Below are 20,644 nucleotides of genomic sequence, written 5' to 3' on the forward strand. Positions count from 1 at the left end.
ATGGTCCATCCAATGGGTCTCATCTATGAGGGAGCTATCGGCTTTCTCAATGTTTTTTTTAGCCATGCCGCACAACATAAATAAAGAAAAGAACGGATATAGCCAATAGTTCTTGCTTAGGAGAGACATATTAGCTTTGCCAATGCTAGTTTTAAATGGCAAGGCTTTCAGATGTGCCATGGATCTTATTCTTTCTGAGGGAGGAATAAATTGCCGCTCAAGCAAGCACTTAAAATGCAGGCAGCAACAATGGAAACAATTTAACTTTAAAAAGTGAAAAATAAATCACATAACTGGCACCCGAAGTGCAGGGAATATTTATAGGCTGATTCAATGTTAATCTGAATAAAACAGGCGTAACTATATTTATCACTTGAGAAAGTTATTGTTAAGGCTTGTGTGATCAATTTGCACAGGCTTAGTGAAATCAGCCAATGATTGTTCCTAGTAGCCTGACCCATTACTGTCTCTCTGTCGGAGCCCCTGTCTGCGCACGCGTGCCTGTGTCTTTTCAGCACACGCTCATATATGAACGTATATTATGAATAATTCTGGGGGGAAACATTATTGTAAGGCAGAACGTTAACAAACGCCTAAAGGGAACTAACATGGAGAGCAGGGATGCACGAAAGGCCCAAGAGGGGAAACTAACAAGGCAGGCAACAATATTTTCCTGACTATTCTCTGGATAATATCAGCGCCACGGTTTGTACAATTTAAAACAATCCGTTTCATCAAATTATGTCCATGCAACGTGTTTCTCAGAGTAAACAGCTCTAATACTCGGACCTCTTTTTAATGGAATGACTGGAGGCATAAAAACACATTCCCACAAACAGCTCAAGAGTCAGAATGTCACTGAACATTGTGTATAAGTCCTTCTCCCCGACCACAGCCCAAGCAATCACCCTAAAATTAGGACTCCTGCATCTGTTTTACGTGGTGCACAGGGGGCAGGGCAGCCAGCCAACTGAGATGATGTTCAGAGAGATATTGCTACCAATTGTGTCCACCTTTATTCTTTATAAGTCACGACTGTTACAAAAAAAAAACCACTCAGAATGAAGCATTTTCTTTTATTTCACATGTTCCAGTGCCACAAAGAAATCCTTGTTAGAAATTCCTGTAAAAGAAAAGAAAAATTGGTCAATAACCGTGGTAAAAGATGCATTCCAGTCTAGGACTCCTATTAAGCCCCTGAATAAGATCAATTAACACAATGTGATGTTCTAGCTTAATAAGGCACAGACTGCAAGTCAAACCAAGACCAGACTCTAAATGCTCCAGCGCGTTACCTAAAAGAACCTTAGACACCGCACAGGAGTGGGGGCACCCGCCACATTCCATGGAGTGACCATCCCAAGATTGGCGACTGGAAAATGTTATCGACCCACTTGCTTCAAAAACAAGCAGTGCAACATACACTTCAAAGTGAAAACTCACAACTTGTAGATCACACAAAACAACACAAATTGAAACAGCTGTTAAACAACCATGGAGACAACAGGCGTCATGACAAAAAACTCCACCCCCAAAGCCAGTCCTCAAGATTAAGAGGAACCCAACTATGTAAAGCAGAAGGCAGTGTAGGAAAGAACAATGCTTGTGTGCTCAACATGTGACTATTGTATTGTAATTGCATTTATATAGCGCTTACTACCCCATACGAGGCGTCAAAGCGCTTTTTCGCGAGTAGCACGCTACTCCAGGACCCATAGAGGATTAGTGTTGAATTAGTATAGTGAACTACGAAAGTAATTTTAAGTGGTGGACAGGTTAGTCAGTTATTTGGATTCGGAAGGATAGCTGAAGGATAGAAGAGGAAAAACGGTTTGTATTTATATAGCGCTTGTTACCCCTGATGGGCTGTATAAAGGTTTTTTTTTTGGCGAGTAGCTTGCTACTCCGGAAACCCATAAAGGATTAGTGGTGAATTAGTATGGTGAAATATGAAAGCAATTTGAGTGGTGGATATTAGTCCGTTATTTGGAGTGAGAAGGATAGCGGAGGGATAGAAAAGAAAGGTTTGCATTCATATAGCACCTGTTACTCCTGATGGGTGTTGAAGCACTTTTCTGGAGAGTAGCACGCTCCTCCGGAACCCATAAAGGACTAGTGTTGAAAATTAGTATAGTGAAATATGAAATTTGAGTGGTGAATATGTTAGTCAGTTATTTGGCTAGAGAAGGGTAGATGGCGGGATAGAAGAGGGAAAGAGGTTAATATTTATTTAGCGCTTGCTACCCAAGATGGGGGTTTGAAGCCTTGTTTTGGGTGAGTAGCACGCTACTCTGGAACCCATAAGGATTAGTGTTGAATTAAAACATGAAAGTAATTTGAGTGGTGGGTATGTTAGTCAGTTATTTGGATTGAGAAGGGGTAGAAAAGTGGAAAGGGTTTGCATTTATATTATGCGTGTAACCCTGATGGGGGTGCTGAAACGCTTTATTGGCGAGCAGAACGCTACTCTGGAACGCATAAAGGATTAGTGGTGAATTAGTATAGTGGAATATGGAATTTGAGAAGCGAACATGTTAGTCTGTTATTTTGATTGAAAGGGATAGTGAAGGAATAGAAGAGTGAAGGTTTGGGATTTTTTTTGGGAGGTCATAGCCGTAGGAGGAGACTTTTGGATGAGTAAAAAGGGGTTTTGGAGGGGAAGAGTCAGAGGGAAGAGTTTAGAAAGGTTTGTTTTGGGGGAGATTGGTAAAGTAAAAGAGGTGTCAGATGATACAAGGAGGGGTAGAGTAGGGGAGAGTCTAGAAAGGGTTATTTTGGGATCATAGTAGTGGTTTGGGATAAATGAGAGTGGATATAGAGGATATATTGATAGACGTATAGGCTGAGAAACAGGGTAGTGCATTGGAAAGAGTAGTAGAAGGAAGTTTGAGATAAGTCAGAAAGTTGGGCTAGTAGATATATTGAGAGAAGTATAGGCTGAGAAATAGAGTAGTGCCTTGGAAATGCTAAATTAGGAGAAAGTGATAAATATATAGATCCATAAGTACATTGAAAGTATATAGATGCGTAAAGGAAGTAAGTATATGTAGATTATAGATATTGATAGAGGTACAGGATGAGAAATAGGGTGGTGCATTGGATATACTTTTTAAGGAGAAAAGTAAAACCCACAGATCCAAGTACATGGCAGGTACATAGATGCACGCTAAAAGCAAGTACATGGTAGCGGAATACTGAATAGTTTACTGAGGGCCCATTGCCTAATCTCCACATTCAGCATTAACTGATGAGTTGCATTCATTACACAGATGTAGATTTTAGGGGCGGGTCTTGTGCGCATGCGGCATCGAACCCTTGCCTTAGAAGTGGCATGGGGCCTAGCTGGCAGAGCTACATTTCTTTTGCATACACTGTCCCCCCTTCCAGACTATGGCAAAAATCAGGAAGGGTCTACTGGCATGCATTAATGACTGTTGCTTACTTGAAAAGGCAACTCTGGTTATATCCCTGTGCACATTTAGTCTGCTCCTTATTCACTTAGTAAAAGGATATACCAACCTTGCCCTGATCGTAGTCTGAAGCATGACAGTTATTTACCATTAACTAGAAGTCTGGCAATGGTTCAGAGACCAGGACAAGCTGGGAATCACATTTAATACAGCAATTTGAGCAGCCTGTCCCCCACACTGCTTGAGGGGACTCTGTCCCTAATGCCAGCAGAGGCTCATCCAATAAAACATCGTTCTCCGTCTCCTGGGACAAGTTAGGACTTAGCTGGTCTCCAAAGTGGAGCCATCTATTTGATAATTGACTAAGTGGCTAGTGAGTTGACTACCAAGAACATTCACCATTAACCTTACTGGCTTGGGGCGATAAAGTTAGATCATTTCAACTGCTCTTCAGTTGGATATGCAGCCACCTAAGCTATCCAGTGTTGCATCAAAAACGAGTCAAGTAATGACCTCTGCCCCAGAACGCACAAAAAGTACCTTATTTCCACTGTATGAACTTAATTTATTTTGTATTTTCTCTTATGGCATTCCTATGCTCCTTTAAGGATGTAACCAATCTATTCAGTTCATTGTGTACTATTTACTATACCATGCCAAAGACTAACCCTCAACATCTCCTAGAATGAGCCTCGACTTTAATGTTGCTACCCGTGTTGGTCAATTAGAGTTCAACAGCTTGGGTGGGCCTAGGACTTTAGTGGTGAACCCCAGTTTCCAGATGTTGCAACAGAATCTACTAACAAATGCAGTACTAACAAAGCTTCAGTACATATAAAAATATGTAGAAAAACCAAGACAACCTAGAATATGGAACTTTAGGCAGGACCTGAGGAAAGCAAGACGTTTGCTGTGGATCACACTTTGGCCAAGCCACGGTGCCTTGATATACCTTACTGTCCGTAAGCAAATGTAGCTTCTCCACACAAGCACATATGCAGTACGACATGTTGAACCCATGGACTAATGTGGCACTGCCATAATACCCATGCTTTTCAAAAAGGTCTCCCTACATCACTGGCTGTCAAAATAGGTCACAATTTCTACTTAAGCAAGAAGGAACGGTTTAAAGAATCTTAACAATTTCTCATTTTTTTCAGTAAGTGAAGCCAAGGACAAAGAATTGCTTGTGTGAATGCCTCTGGCCTCACGTTTTTCCACTAAGACAGCAGACCACTCTCCAATGTAGTTTCTACACATTCACATACAGGTCACAGCTACAGTGGAACATTTTGCTGTAGTTATTAGTTCAGACATCTGCCAGACAGCAGCCGTACAATATTCTGTTGTTTAGAGGTACAAGCTAAAGTCAAAGTGAGGAGTAAACGGTGCAGAGACACATATTTCAATAAAGTGAGCCTCATTCCCACTTTCCCGGATATTGATGGGTACTGCTTGCTTCTTGATTTAAAATAATGTTGTTTTATTAAGACTAAAGGGAATTTCCCCTCAACCTCAGAAATGTGTACTGTCTTGTAACTACAGCTCCAGCAATAGAATTTCACAGATATAGTGTTAGGTGCCATTACAAACAATATATCCAACTATCTATAATGCCTAGACTTAGACACATCACATTAGAAAGATTCTGAAAAGCGTGGGCTGCATTTGTTTTAGCAAAAACGTCTATAAATAGTTTACAAGTGGCAAGCAGCATGCACAGTTATGCAAGAAACAAGTGTATGCTTTAAACTCAAACGCACAATACAATGGCTAGACCTCGTGTGGGTTAAAAGAAAGCAGCATAAAAAATAAAATTAAAAAAAAGTACTTACTTGGAGACAATTCCATCGTTCTTGGCCAGCCTGAGAATAGAATCATCAGACTCACCCTAAAAACACAACAAAAGAAAAAAAACCTCAAGAGTTAGAAATCCCAAATACTTATGAAACTGGAGCAAAAAAAAAATTGAGGATTGGCTATGATTTGATGGATGTGTGGGAGGCAAAACACCCCGCTGACCCAGGATATACCCATTTTTCAAGCCCCCATAAGAAATATGTTAGATTAGATTATTTCTTGGTTTCTTCATCTCTGCGCACGGCTGTAGGAATCAAGAAATTACTGAAACTGCTATCCGACCATAATCCATTAGTTATGGATTTAGTATTTCAAAACACTGACCGCTCACAGATCAAATGGACATTTGATAGAACCTTGCTAACCAATGAGCAGTATCTGAAACATATTAAACAGTGGGTGACCGAATATTATGAGGTGAATCGCTATAGCTCATCAAGATGCATAGTTTGGGACAGCTTTAAGGCAGGTCTTTGGGGGGAAACAATCACCTTCATTGGTAACGCCAGAAAGCAAGATTTTATGCAACTCTAAAACCCCCTGTAATGATCCCCCAAGACAAGATGAGGTAATCTATCTCGGGATCTAGATTAGCAGCAATGTAGACTATCTGGAAAATAACCAGGTTGCCCATGATCAATAAGATCCTACGATCCCTAGATAGACTCCATCTTATAGGAAGATGCAACATACTCAAAAGTTCATGGTTGCGAAGGTTCTATATACGTTTCGGGCCATCCTTCTAGAAATTGAAAACTTATTGTTAAAGAAGCTGGATGGTATCTTTAGTAATTTCGCGGGCCATCCTCCTAGAAATTGAAAACTTATTGTTAAAGAAGATGGATGGTATCTTTAGTAATTTCGTTTGGTAATGTTCAAACATTTGACAAGCCTTTACATTTTTAACATTACCGCAGAGTCGAGGCAGATGGTCCGCCCCTAATCTTAGATTTTATTATGTTGCTACTTTTTTTTTTCCAACAGATGACCTTGGTGACCTCATCAGAAAATGGATATAGAATAGAGCATTAAGAAGTAAATAGGGTTCTTCCCTCCATATGAGTTGGCTAAAGGCAGCGTAGCGCAGGGGGTACTTCTCCGACAAATGAGCCCAGCTATTATAAGAAAACATGGTTCATGGTGGCAATAGCAATTTGGAAAATTTGGAGCACAATGCTAGGGCTCATGCAAATACAGAAATATAATAGATCTACACCTTTGTGGCGATCCCCCTTATTTCCCAGGTCAATGTATGACAACTTGGGTAGGCAATGGGAGGAAAGGGGAATCTTGAAGATTGGGGATTTATTCTTAATTGATCAGAGGCTCTCGTTCATTGAGCTGCAGCAAAGGTATGGCATAACAGCTGGGACGTTTTTTAAATATATATTTTTAAAAAAAGCACCAGTTTCTTAAATCAAATTAACGAAGAAAAGATCTCCACAAATAGGATCCCTTTAATGGAGGCTATGTCTCAATCCCAGATAAGAATTAAAAGTATTTACAAAATATTGATAGAGACACTCCCCGATGATCTGGAGTCAGTAGAAACCAAGTGGGCTACCAAATTAGGAGACCGTGATGTTGATCTCTGCCAATCACTAGCATTAGCTAAAGGGATATTTCTCGCAGCTAACTTAAAAGCCCAGCATTATTATACCATTTTCGATCTCTATTTCACTCCAGCAAAACTTTACCGGTGGGGAAAAAAAGAGTATGACAAGTGCCCACGATGTGATCAAGGGCCAGGGGACATAATTCATGTTCTACGGGTGTGAGAGATTGGAACCCCCTTAAAAAGGGAATAGAGGAATTTTTATTAGTAGCAACAGGGAGAACAATCAACATAACCCCTACATTAATGCTGCTAGGGTATGATGAAACGGCACAATACGAGTACCGGAAGAACAAGTTTGTCTTTATCTCATTAGCTGTGGCCCGGCTGCTTATCGCCACCCACTGGAAGGATGTGGTTCCACTAATGTACCATGCCTGGCTGGGTCGTTTGCTGGCCATCTATTATCGTGAAAAGTCGTTATAACTAACGGTAGAGGTGCTAGTAGGAGAGGTGGGAAAATCTGGGCTCCAATGAAGAAATGGATTACAAGACAAAGCGCAGGGTGAAATTGGTTGGTTTAGGTTGAAGAATCTATGGGGGTCAAGTAGCATCCAATTATCTTCCCTACCTCTCATATCTTTTTTATCTCTTTTCCTGTGGCCTTTTTTAGGTATGGCTTCTACTGTTTGGACCTACTGAGTGTAGATTTTATCCGTATTGTTTGTTTATGCATATGAAATGTTGAAAACAAATCTTGATTATTTGTAAGCATTTATTAGTTAAACTCTATTTAGGTCTGCCCATGATCAAATGTTTGTACTTTGTATACTGTTACAAAAAATTAAATAAAAAAAGTCTATGGACAGATACAACAGCAATCCACATCTGGGGTACAGAGTTACCCGTTAAGAATACTTGAATATAAATAATTAACATATGTGCCCCTTCTTTAACAGTTTCCTGCATCAACTGTGGAGATGCTGAAGAAGCGAAGGCAGGACATAAGCTTTTGAAAGCTTGGCAAAGGATAAAAACACAAAGCAATCTGGGATACTCATTTGTCAGCAGTAGTCAACAAGGTAGCACAACTTGTTAACAGTCGCCGCTAATATCCAGAGGTTCATTGAGATTGGCAAATCGAGGACCATTAAATGAACAGAAGGAGAAATACTGCATGCTGGTCGATATACAATATAACAGTACGCAGAACTTACCATCCTACGAATTGCGCCGCAGATTGCATACGTTTTGAATTGTCCAACGACTCTGCCTGTGACCTTGTCAACCTGAAGGGAAAACGAAATCCGTACTTAGACTTAAAAAACCATGACTTCGAAAAGCTCAAGAGCAGTAAGGCGTGAAAGGGTAAGGCAACAGTCGTGCGTTTTCACACCAACGTTGCCCTTTTCCAACGCATACTTAGCAGTGAGACAAATAGTCACCATTTGGTGAAAAAGTTTCACATTAAGGAACACCATACCATGACTGAACAAGCACAGACCACTGGCGTTTCCGAAAAGGACATAGCATGTGTGCTCTGCTCCGAAAACAATAGAACGGTTTGTCGTCATTATCATTTTAATGTCTGATCTAGCTGCTGAACTTTACATGCCACAAGTCTTCTATCTAGTAATTCCTTTAAACTGCATTAGTTTCATTTCTAGGCACTTGAAGGCAGATATATGATGTGCATCTATACTGCCATGATCTAAATAATAAAGAAAAGACACTCCATATTACGGTGTTATTCATCATTTTAATAGGGTCTGGTTCGCTCGATATAGGAGTCCATATAATGGAGAGGATAACTCGTTCCTTGATTTTAGAGAGCTTTGGCAAAAGGATATACTGTCAGGACGGCGGTTGGTGAGCAAAGTCAGGTGTAGGCAGGTAAAGAGTGGAGTGAGAACCTCACTTGGCAGCAGCTTTTTCACTTGCATGAAGTGCTGGTCTCCATTATGACAATAAAATCCCCTATTGCAACGAAAGGCGACATTTTGTTCAGTCCGTTCAAATGAGTATTTGACAGAGCTTGAAGGCTAGGACCCTAAAGGGACACACCCCTGCATCTTTTTTAATATGTCATAGAGAAAGCACACTTGCAGCAACTCTGCAACAGAAGTACCTTGCGATGGGGAAAGACAGGCTACCTTTGGATTTAAAAGGATCAGCAAGGGCCCTTATTTCGAAGAGATTAAGTGATTATAGTCTTTGCCGGGCCATCCTCTCCTAACTATATCGAAGTCTGATAAGCAAACATGCGAGTGATTTCTGGTGCCCACGACAAGAACAGCTGCATTCTATCAGTGTAATTATTTCCACATGTTCAAATACTGGGCAGGGGACGAAGAGAGAAGGTTGTCTTTGCTTTTATGCAACTTATTGCCAATGCTCAACTTTCTGGTAAGTTAGCCCGCTTAGTGGGCTTTGACAAACCAGATGCCCCTCTACAATTCCTGGCTTGAAGTGGGTGCAGCAGGGCTCTAACAACTGCTGCGTCCGCTAAGACCACGTTTCTGTTCACCTTCTGGACAGTTGTCAGAATTTGTTTTAGATTCAACAGAATTGCGCTGACATGCCAATAAAAGTTCTGGATTTCATTCATGTTTCTCTGCAGCCTTTGGAAGTCGGTGTATAATATTAATTACATCAGTATGTGAGCATGCAGTAGCAGTGTGCTTTATTTGGATTAGGAAGCATTGTAGCTGGTTAGTGCTTCATTAACAGCCAGAAGATGGTCTGCATGCAACCCTGTCCAAGGCCTGTGTGTGAATGCCCTTTCTGTAAAATCTCACTGGACAGTGTACCGCACCGTTGGTCTTGCAGCGGTGTATATTGCTATAATCTGGTCTCAATGCTGGATCTGACCTTGGTTAGGATCTACACAGGACAGCCTTCTCTATGGAATCAAAGGCATCATGTGTGATGAAGAGCGGTACTCTGCAATGATATGGCACCGCAATCTGCAGTGGTCTCCTTTTAGTAGGTCTCAGCTAGGCAGCACATGCGCGGTCTCCTCGAGACATGCTGTATCTACTCTATGGGCTTTCAGCACGCCCAATGCTTGGTTCCTTCAGGTGTCTTTCAAAATATCTGAGTGTGGTGAATCAGTGCCATTTGTCCCTCCTTTTGGTGTGTTTGTCAGGTCCATGGAGACTGGCCCTCCTAAATGGATCAATTAGCTTCAACCCATTTATTGTACGTTCAGCACACTTTTTTCGTTGCTTTCTGGCCAGAACACGAGCGCTCAAGTTTTCAGTTGCTCCATTTCTGGGCTATTAGTTTAGTTTTAATTTGGCGCTCTGCACCATCATGGGCCTTTCAGGCTCCAATAAACCCAGCAGAACCCCCACTCAACACCAACAGTCTGCCAAGGGTCGCAGTGACCTCAGTTTCCACGCTTGGGCAAACAATACTGTGCAATTTAGTGTGGCAGCAGGCCTCCTGCTCACAGAGGCTGGGGTATGCCAACAGCTTTACTGTCTCCTCGCAATCTCGTCCCTCTTACCACACCATAGTGTGTCCACAGTAGCACAGACAAGAGCATAGACTTCTGCCTCGGGAGGGGTGTGGGCCATGTAGTGAGTTACACTGCACATGTGCTAGTCCGATTTAGCATTGGACGCTTGGAGTCACTGAGCTGCTTCCTAGGTTGGGAAGTAATCAAACGTTCCATGTTAAAGAACAGTAGATTATGTAGCACCCAGGATAATGTGCTGCAAGGCAAAAAACGTATAAGGTCCCAAAGGGAAGACCCATTGGATATGCAAATGCCTGTTTTGACCATATCAGCATGTGATTTCTGTTGCCTTTCATTCTGTTCTCTACAATGGGTTGCGTGCACTTCTCAAAATTTCCCCACGGAGTACGGAAACAAAAAGATGGGATAACAGCTGGTTGCTTTACTCTCATTGGCAGTTTGGGAATAATCTGTTCCCATGCCATAGTGTGATTAAGTACGTTGGGATTGCTGCCCACTGAGTCTTTGCTGGCTTGCAAGATTTTAGTAAAGGAGTGCCTGGATGCACTGTTTGGGAAGGTATGGTCAGGTGCTAGCATCAACATCTATCCCATGGTCTAATTTTTTTTTTGTGGGCTCCTTTTCGCTCTTTTGTTTTTGAAGCAAGCAAATTCTGCTTGTTGGTTGGCTCAAGATTAAGTCAAACTAGGATTTGAATAAATCTTTGGTTTTGCGGACTCAAGATTTACCGTGTTACAGACTCGTGCTTCCACGTCAGATGTCAACTGAATTTTTCTTGTGCCAGTTTTCTGAATCATCTAGTTTTTTTAAAGGTGGGTTCGGATAGGCGTTCATTTCACATCATCTGGTTTGTACATGTGTAGAACGAGCCAATCTTTTACCCCTCATCTAGTTTTGGCAGATACACACAGACTCCATTTTAGAAAAGTTTTTTTGCTCAGGATGAAGAGTGGGACGGCGGTTTGGAGGGACAAAGCAACTACGCTATGAGGCCAAAGCAAAGGCGGAATTCAGCTATACAACAGCTTAAACCATCCAAAATTAGAAGATTCTAGTTGACACCGATCGTTATGTTTGGAAATTATGCTAACCAGGAGTTTGCTCAATCTTGGATCCTGGTGGAAAGTCCTTAAATCCACAGCACACCAAGCCAGGCCATTACTTCAGAGGCTAACCAGATGCCTCACCGTCCTCTTTAAGTCAAAATTATCAAGTGGCTGGTAAGTAAAAGAATTAAGTACAAACTGTGTACATCCATCAGCAGTCTAATAAAAAAAAGCACAGGAAAGACTGCTCTACAGAGAAATGTTCCAGATAGACAAGCTCCTTGCGGCACAAAACATTGCAAGAAATCTTGCTAATCACAAATATTCAAATCTACTAAGGGGTTTGAGTGCAGCTGATAAAGAAAAAAAAATACAGTGCACAGAAATAGTATAAAGCCCCAAAGCGCTGTGGATACCACTGTAGGCCCACCAAGCAGGAAATATCAAGGGTGGTCCTTGATCACCAACTCTAAAGTTAACCATCGAATTCATGCATCTACTGCCATTTATACAGGGCCAAACATGGCACCTGAAATGTAGTTACTGATTTCCTGGCCCTCATGTTTAAATGGGCTATTACCCGGATTAACTACGAGGATGCCTGCCATACGTCAAAGTAAAACTCTCACCCGAGACAAATCCTTTATGCCCACTTCAGGAGTAAGGCCTACAGCTAACAAGATGGTAAGTACCACCATTAAAATGCAACAATATTGCATCCTTATTCTGCAATGGAGAACAGCAGGCCACTTGCTTATAAAATTATGCAGAACAGGAGAATTAATTCTCAGACTAGATGTGGTCCGGAAGACTAGCAGCACCTGCTGCACTAGATCATACACCATTTCCACAGAAGCCAACAATACGGACATGTTTTACAACACCAAACAAGCTTTAAATCAATCCATCAGCTCTTTGGCTTACCTCAGCTATGTTCATCTGAATAGACGCATGGTCCTTGGCGCCAATGATTCTGTTGCTTGCAGAGCTGGAGAAAAAACAAAGCAGAGTTACTGCCAGCGATACTCTCAGGAGGGGCTTGGTGGTCATGAGTAGAGAAGGGGCTGAAACAGTATTTGACAGCCAGTAAAATAAAATCAGTCAAAAATTACAATCAAAATTATCACCCATTCTTGTTTTGGCCTTTCAAGGTAAGTCGTTCAAAAAACAATGAGTGACATCTCATTCAAGACCTAGGACTAGAGTAGAGCAGCCGGAAAATACGTACATGGTGTAGGCTCCTAGAAATAATGCAACCAGTAATTCAAGCAAAGTGTGGAAGAACACAAGAATATGAATGAGGCAGAGGGAGCCACAGGCTTCCTAGGTCCTCTGCACTACCGAGGCATGCCAGAGCTCAAAAAGCAGAAGTGTACAAAAAAATGCATCCGTTGTCCCTGCCTGATCCAGCGAGGATCCTAAAACACCAACAGTCATCACTAGTTTCATTTCCAAAAATACGGTGATCTGTTTGTTGGTTTTAAAACGGGCTCACTGGTCGATGGACAAGCTAAGCCACTTCCTAATTACAATCGAAAAAATAAAAATAAGAAGGGGCTGCCCCTCACTTATGGAGCGAAGAGCATTGCGGATGCCAAACAGAAGACTGCTGCAGTAGTTCAGCATGCTAAATGCGAATGAGTTGGTTTGTGTTGTGCCTGTGTTAAAGACATGCATATTCTTACACTCAGTAACTGGAAGGATGTGTAGCTTTAAGGTTTTTGATAACAATGCTTCCATTTTGAATGATGGGTGGAAAAGAGCCCAAGATTTCTGGCAGAAAAGGCAAATTTCATCGATTTGGGAAGAGAATAGTAAATAGAGCAATTGAGATGGACGTCCTGTAAAGCATTTTAAGTATTTGAGGGGTTTTGAAAGAATGCCTATGCCGCTATCCAAAGTATGTTTGCTGTGACTCAACCCTTAAGTGACAGATTGTATGCAAAAGTAGTATAGGAGAAAAAGCTGGGTGCTGTTGGGCTAGAGACGATGGGAGAAGCTGAATGGGGAGATATCACAGACTGAAAAAGTGTGTAGAGTATAGGAGCGAGCCAAGGACAGAGCTTTGGGAATAAGAAGAGGGATGGTCTGAGTTCCATGCAAAAGAGAGTTAACAATCGGAGGCCCATTAAGCGAACCAGTTATGTGCCAATCCAGCAATACCAAGTAGAAGGATGAGAAGTGGTCAATGGGGTTGAAAGCTGCAAATAGGTCCTGGATGTGGGTGTGAAGGAAGCTACAACATTTAGTCACACAACACTCCATATTTCGGCACAAAAACAGTTAGGCCTCACCCACGAGAGTGGTCGAGTCAGTCTCCTCCTCAACAAATGAATAGTGGCTGTATTTATTCCCTACAGGACTCAATGGTCTTTCTTTGACAACCGTGGAGCAATCATTGACTCACTTCCACCTGTACCCATCTCAGTCTGTACAATCTAATTAATTAGAATCTGTACCTGTTGTAAACGGGAACATTTACTGCAAAGAAAAACTGGATGTGTCCATCAAGGGAAAGTCTTATGAGATGGTAAAGTAACAATAAGAATAATTACTTTGCGTGAATGTGTAACAAGAGTAAGCTTACCATTTACGAGGAACGTACAGGTCCACGAACTCGCCGGCGTCGTTCTGCATGGTTACTTTAGTACAGTGTCAAGCTGACCTACAACAGATCACAGACAAATATAGTGAACAAACATTTCATTAAAACGCCGGAACACACAACAATCAAATTATTACTGCAGAAATGTGTCAAATTCAAATAGGTTTCTGATGACTTGGGTTTTAGAAGTAAAGCATTAATGAACTGCTCTGAGTCAGAGGTTCCCAAACGTTTTCAACCAGCGGCTCACTTGACCCATTGGCCATTCCCGCGTTACTGTTTTTGGAGGGTGGGTTGGATGTAAACCCGGCCTCGGAAGTACTTGCATTTTCCTCCCTGAAAATAACTGAGCTGAAGGTATTATAATCATAATATCATATTTCATATTACTAAAGCGGCGCCTCTAATAAAATATTCCTAATTACACTTCTTTGCCAAAGGCTTTTTTTAGAATACGCTCAAACTTTATCCCACTTACAGTGCTAGATAGAACTCCTATGCATGTAGGCCCCATTGTCAGAGTGTTGCTGCACTTGAAGAATATTTTCATGCACTTCCATTTCTACCCATGTCATACGAGCCAACACGTCTCAGCACGGTGACTTACAATTTTTTTATCTACATACAGCTTTATTTTTGTTCTATCCTCCCTAAAATTGCCTCCAAATCAATGCAAGTAAAGATCAATCCCTCAGATTTTTTTTTTTTTTTTAAAGTCCCTCTTTCTTGCTTCTAAATGTTGGCATTATGCAGTATGTGTTTTACTTCCCTGTGCTCAAGGAGAGAGCAGGCCTGTCTGGAAATGTGTGCGTACTGAAAGAAATGTGTACTAGAAGTACCTATGATTGAAGTACAAATGTCAATACTTAATACTTAGTGTGTTTAATAGACAGGACAACTATTTTCCTGATAATTTTCATTGGTGTAAAAGGATTTGGAAAAAAAAACGAAACGAGTAACAAAATAAATCAGGCATCTTCTGCTTACTTTGGGAGTGTTGGAATGTGGTGATCCAGTGAAATATGGAGATCATCTCCCTCCGCCATGCCATCAATTCAGCAAAACGTTTACAGCTTTAGGCATGTCACTTACAAATGAACATCATGTGTTTAGTCTAATTAGTTTAACAAAAGCCAACAACCCCTTCAACTTTAAATGCATCAAAGTGCTTGGAGCACGGCCCCCCCCATGCTAGGTCCGACGGCTCCCCAGGGAGCCATGGCACACAGTTTGGGAACCACTGCTTTAAGTGTTTACTTGAGAAAGTAAGCCGTTTAAATAAAACTGTTTTTGCATGTGAAATAATTTATGCAATCCAGAATAGACTTTGGGAATAGGAAATTATATAATTTGCACTGCAGGAAAATGGGGTGGGCAACTGGGAGCAAGGCAGGCAATGGGGGCGGGCAACCATAGAGCAAGGGCAGGGCAGGCAACAATTGGAGCACGGCGGAGAAGAGGTGGCCAACAATTGGAGCCGGCGGAGAAGGGGCGGGCGCGCGAGAGCATGGCGGAGAAGGGACAGGCGCGCGGCAGAGAAGGGGCGGGCGCGCGGCAGAGAAGGGGCGGGCGCGCGGCAGAGAAGGGGCGGGCGCGCGGGAGCACGGCAGAGAAGGGGCGGGCGCGCGGCAGAGAAGGGGCGGGCGCGCGGGCGCACGGCAGAGAAGGGGCAGACGCGCGGCAGCACGGCAGAGAAGGGGCAGACGCGCGGCAGAGAAGGGGCAGACGCACGGCAGAGAAGGGGCGGGCGCGCGGGAGCACGGCAGAGACGGGGCGGGCGTGCGGGAGCAAGGCGGAGAAGGGGCGGGCGTGCGGGAGCAAGGCGGAGAAGGGGCGGGCGTGCGGGAGCAAGGCGGAGAAGGGGCGGGCGTGCGGGAGCAAGGCGGAGAAGGGGCGGGCGTGCGGGAGCAAGGCGGAGAAGGGGCGGGCGTGCGGGAGCAAGGCGGAGAAGGGGCGGGCGTGCGGGAGCAAGGCGGAGAAGGGGCGGGCGTGCGGGAGCAAGGCGGAGAAGGGGCGGGCGTGCGGGAGCAAGGCGGAGAAGGGGCGGGCGTGCGGGAGCAAGGCGGAGAAGGGGCGGGCGTGCGGGAGCAAGGCGGAGAAGGGGCGGGCGTGCGGGAGCAAGGCGGAGAAGGGGCGGGCGTGCGGGAGCAAGGCGGAGAAGGGGCGGGCGTGCGGGAGCAAGGCGGAGAAGGGGCGGGCGTGCGGGAGCAAGGCGGAGAAGGGGCGGGCGTGCGGGAGCAAGGCGGAGAAGGGGCGGGCGTGCGGGAGCAAGGCGGAGAAGGGGCGGGCGTGCGGGAGCAAGGCGGAGAAGGAGCGGGCGTGCGGGAGCAAGGCGGAGAAGGAGCGGGCGTGCAGGAGCAAGGCGGAGAAGGAGCGGGCGTGCAGGAGCAAGGCGGGGAAGGGGCGGGCGTGCAGGAGCAAGGCGGAAAGAAGGGGCGACAGGGAGCAACATGGAGAAGGGGTGGATGGAAAGACGGTGAGCAAGGAATTCATGCAGCAGAAAAGAACTTATGTGGCGCCTGCTGCCCATCGTCTTCTGGAAACAAGGATATGCTTTATGAAACAAATAAGGGTGAACGTATGTGCAGTTTTAAACAAGGAAGGGGCTGGGGGTACGGGCAATCAAGCTATGGGGACGAGTAGGAGACAACACGGGGTGGGGAGAAGAAATAGCACCGCGCTCACAGCGCAAGCAGTAGACTGGCACTAATCAAGATGTCGTTTCTGTTGTATGATTGTGCCATTAAAATAAAAGAAAGTGACGCCTGCCTTGCACTGACCGATTAGGGACAGCAAAAAAAGGAATGATCATGAAGCCAACGAATGATAAGAAGTGGACAGTCTCCAAGCCCTTTATAGTAAACAATAACCCTCACAGCAACAGCACATGCGCCGTCAGCAGGCAAAATCTAAAAATACAAAAGACACCATGCCAATACAGTATACTTAAAAAAAAAAAAAAACTGGCTACAGAGAATGGACGGCAAAAGGTGTGGTCAGCTCCCCGGTGAAGTAAAAACCAAACCTTTATATTCGTAGAAACAGATGACCTGAAAACAACTGAATCATAGCCCGGCCACTTCAAATGCACTTCTCTCCTACATATAGGAAGAATGCTGGTAGGCAGCTTTTCTGGAGGTCAGATAGAGGCAAAGCTGTTCCCACATATAAACCGGACAAACCCCTAAACCGCAAAATAGTCCATCAAGTAGCACCTAGACATGCCACAGCTGATCCAGTTGCCTAAAGACTTTTCTATCCCTTTTCTTGTTTTTATTAATAAGGTATATCTGTTCAATTCTTCATTCAAATACACATATGCAGGACCACTGAAATTATTAGTTCATACATTAATATGTATTTCTCAAATATTCCATCATTTAAAGCTTAATCGTCATATTGAATTTTTTTTAATCTCAAACAGTCGAAGATATTAAAATTCTACAATGGGTTGTGGCGGTTACAGTGGCATATTCTTTGCAGAATAACTAGCTTCTTTTTAAGTTGTAGATTGCCATATTTAAGCATTAAAATGGTGCCAATGAAATGAAACTTGTTTAGGCAACCTGTGGCAAAAAAATGTCACGAGCATTGGCAAACCCTTTGGTCGGGCCTTTGAGGCCCACTGGCTTTTCCAAAGTTTGTTAGCCATGCTGCACACCACTCCTGATGATGTCACACACCCCCTTCTAGGTTATTCTGCAGGAATGCACTTATGCGCCTTCAAAATTAAACTGCTGCTAAAAATGATATCCAACAGTGCCACAGCATCTCCTTTTCTTGACACAATCTGGTCAAGCACACCTTAATGATTACAGTAACCCTACATATCTTAAAGTTACAGCCTGTAAGATAAAGGTATACCTTAGAACAGGGGTCTTCAAACTGGCAGACGGGACCCCCTAGTAGGGCCTCAAGTGATCCAAGGGAAGGCACCAAGCTCTGGCCAAAAGAAGCTGTATGCTTATAACAGCACTTTGTTGTAAACCGAAAAAATGAGCAGCAGTAAGCAGATTTGTAATGGGCCATCACTAACATTTTATTATTTATATCCTGACTTGGAGGCGTCAGAAGGGATTCCAAACATCCTGCAAAACTCCCACCCCTATTTCTAATAATCAACCAGTTGATACTTTTACACATTAGTAAGGCCTGCCTGACCAGAATAATTTGTTTGGTAATTATGTATTTGATTGGATTTTTAGAACAGTAACAGAACTTGACTGCAATGTTTAAATAAGTCTAGAAATATTTAAACATTGCCAATTTGATATAATTGCAGATGAGGCCGGGTTATTTTTTTTCATGGGCGTTAAAGTTCGAAGACCACTGCCGTAGTCAGACCGCTTTTATAAGGATTGCATCAGAGTTGCTAACATGTAGAACATAGGGCTTTGCATAATATTAATAACAGCACGTGTGAAAAATAATGTTGCTGCTGATGGAATGCACACAAATTGTATTGTAATTGCATTTATATAGCGCTTACCACCCATGGCGAGGCGGCAAAGCACTTTTTCAGTGAGTAGCACACTACTCGGGAACCCATAAAGGATTAGTGGTGAATTAGTAAAGTGAAATATTAAAGTAATTTGTGTGGTCGATATGTTAAGTCAGTTATTTAGAATAAGAAGGATGGCGGAGGGATAGAAGAGGGAAAAGGTTTGCATTTATATAGCGCTTCCAACCCCTGATGAGGGATTTTAGCGCATAGCACTCTACTTGGGAACCCATAAAGGATTCCTCGTGAATTAGTACAGTGAAATAAAAGTAACAAATTAGGGGGCATATTAACAAGCCAGGCGATAAAATTATCACCGCTCTAGCGGCAGAAATCTGCCGCTAAAGCGGCGATAATGGGCTTGATAATATGCTCTATGGAATTCCAATTGAAGCCCATGTTAGACGTCCTTCACATTTAACATGGGCTTCAATTGGAATTCCATAGAGCATATTATCAAGCCCATTATCGCCGTTTTAGCGGCAGTTTTCTGCCGCTAAAGCTGCGATAATTTTATCCCCTGGCTTGATAATATGCCCCTAAGACACATCAGATGGCGAGATGAAGTGCACCATCTTACAGGTCCATCTTCCCGATATATATTTTACAAGCTTGATGCTACAAAGCAACATCCTAACTACCCTAACATCACTTTGCACAGGGTTCCATCCAGAACCACTTCCAAGAATTCCAATATGATCCTGCCCAACTCAAACAACTAAAGATGTGAGCTAATCAGTAAAGCTTCTACGGGTGGATCGTTGCAATATACATATTTTTTTTGATAATGGAAAAGTTTAAAATAAAAGTGCTGCATTTTAACCATCAGCAATGCAGATGAGTTTTCAATCGACGTGAACGTCAACTTGAGCTCAAGACGGGTCTGCTAATGCAATAGAAAAACATGTTTGCAGTGCTTGACGCGCTGATTGAGCAAGTCGAGAGAATCAATCACTGGCTGGTAGGTTTGGCCAATGCACACCAATCAAAGATTTAAATATGGCTTGTTCTTGCGTGATCCATCGCAACTTGCGGCATTACGAATTTTTGGGCATGGAAAGCAGTCCACAAAACAGCTCAACGTGGCTGTCACCGTCTTTGTAATCATTCAACCTCGTGCTATAAAACATCCAAGGATAATCAAGAGAAGGCGCGTTTATTTGGACAACCGTATGGGGAGTTCAACCCCTGATAAAGACATCCCCGGTAAACGGGGTGGCCGGACGATCGCATGTTGAGATGTATATATATCGCTTTAACAGCAGGATGCCGTCCTTCGAGTCGGCTATCCCTGCTGTATTATTTCACCCGGTCACCGCGCCGCTAGATGCCATGATCACCCTGGAGCAGTACCCTCTACTCTCCAGTCTCTGTTGGGGCTCCCTATCCTCAACAACAGTCGTTACGCCCATTCCTAAGGCTCAACATGGTATTGAGGAGCTCCCCGAAGTTATTCCATAGACACTACCCTTTCCAGGTCCCGCCACATCCCTCACGGGTAAGTAATGTTCCCTTCCACACGCTGCCTCACCTCCGCCTGCAACAAATGGTCGACAACGAAAAGGAGGAAACCCTGCCCCGGAAGTGCTCTCTAAGACCACGAGCGCAGACAGGCGTACAACTTCCGGTTGCAGAGGCGAACTCCTGCACGCTCATGCACAAATTATTAAAAGTATCTTAGAAAACCGTACCTGCAACTGTGGCCTTCATGCATTGGCATCAGAAATAGAAACCTCCGTAAGATTTGTGCCACAGTCAAGCAATTTTGAAATATTTATGAAGGCATAATAAATGCTGCGTGTGATATTGAAATGAACTTTTCGGGGCCAGTTTTTTTGCTTTGATGTCTGTGGCTATCGTTTAGTGTGTTACCACACTTGTACCCATACCAGATTATTACCTCCGTACTTCGGAATGTCAAATTATGACACCTTTAAGATGGCCGCTAAATTGACCTACAAGTTTACAAAATCCCTTCCGATACCATGCGCTGTCCTTCTTCTAGTTCCATGTCACCGGTGCAACAGTACCAAATGTTGGGTTGGTAAAGCGAGCGTTTATTGTATCTATTCATGTGTTTTTATATAGCGCATTCTTTACCCAGAGGTGTCAGAGTGGTTTACAATAGTGCAAAGTAAATTACATAAGTAATTCAGAGTAAGATGGTACGGTAGTAGGCGACA

The 20,644-nt window shown here is 43.3% G+C and overlaps 1 protein-coding gene across 4 annotated transcripts; it reads right to left on the reverse strand.

The window, feature by feature from the left end:
* Positions 1-777: 777 nt before the first annotated feature.
* On the reverse strand, positions 778-20,100 carry RPS21 (ribosomal protein S21). Of its 4 annotated transcripts, none has more exons than XM_085619756.1 (6): positions 19,993-20,100; positions 13,943-14,020; positions 12,280-12,343; positions 8,043-8,114; positions 5,246-5,301; positions 778-1,123 (listed from the first exon to the last, which is right to left on the reverse strand). In XM_085619756.1, exons 2-6 carry the CDS (start codon positions 13,990-13,992, stop codon positions 1,114-1,116), a joined length of 252 nt encoding a protein of 83 aa, XP_085475882.1. In that variant the 5' UTR covers positions 13,993-14,020; positions 19,993-20,100; the 3' UTR covers positions 778-1,113. The 4 variants fall into 4 exon arrangements, with proteins under 4 accessions (XP_085475882.1, XP_085475884.1, XP_085475883.1 ...); XM_085619758.1 differs by having other exon boundaries at positions 19,930-20,000; XM_085619757.1 differs by lacking the exon at positions 19,993-20,100 and adding an exon at positions 17,825-19,047.
* Between the last annotated feature and the right edge of the window lie 544 nt (positions 20,101-20,644).

The sequence above is a fragment of the Triturus cristatus genome, chromosome 7 (genome assembly GCF_964204655.1).
Source record: "Triturus cristatus chromosome 7, aTriCri1.1, whole genome shotgun sequence".
NCBI lineage: Eukaryota > Metazoa > Chordata > Amphibia > Caudata > Salamandridae > Triturus > Triturus cristatus.

Excerpts from the sequence above, each read along its gene's own strand:
- RPS21 (XM_085619756.1), bottom strand. The coding sequence starts at position 13,992 with ATGCAGAACGACGCCGGCGAGTTCGTGGACCTGTACGTTCCTCGTAAA. Across the intron at positions 12,344-13,942 it reads CTGTACGTTCCTCGTAAATG|CTCTGCAAGCAACAGAATCA; the intron begins GTAAGCTTACTC and ends TTTTTTCTCCAG. Across the intron at positions 8,115-12,279 it reads TTCAGATGAACATAGCTGAG|GTTGACAAGGTCACAGGCAG; the intron begins GTAAGCCAAAGA and ends TTTTCCCTTCAG.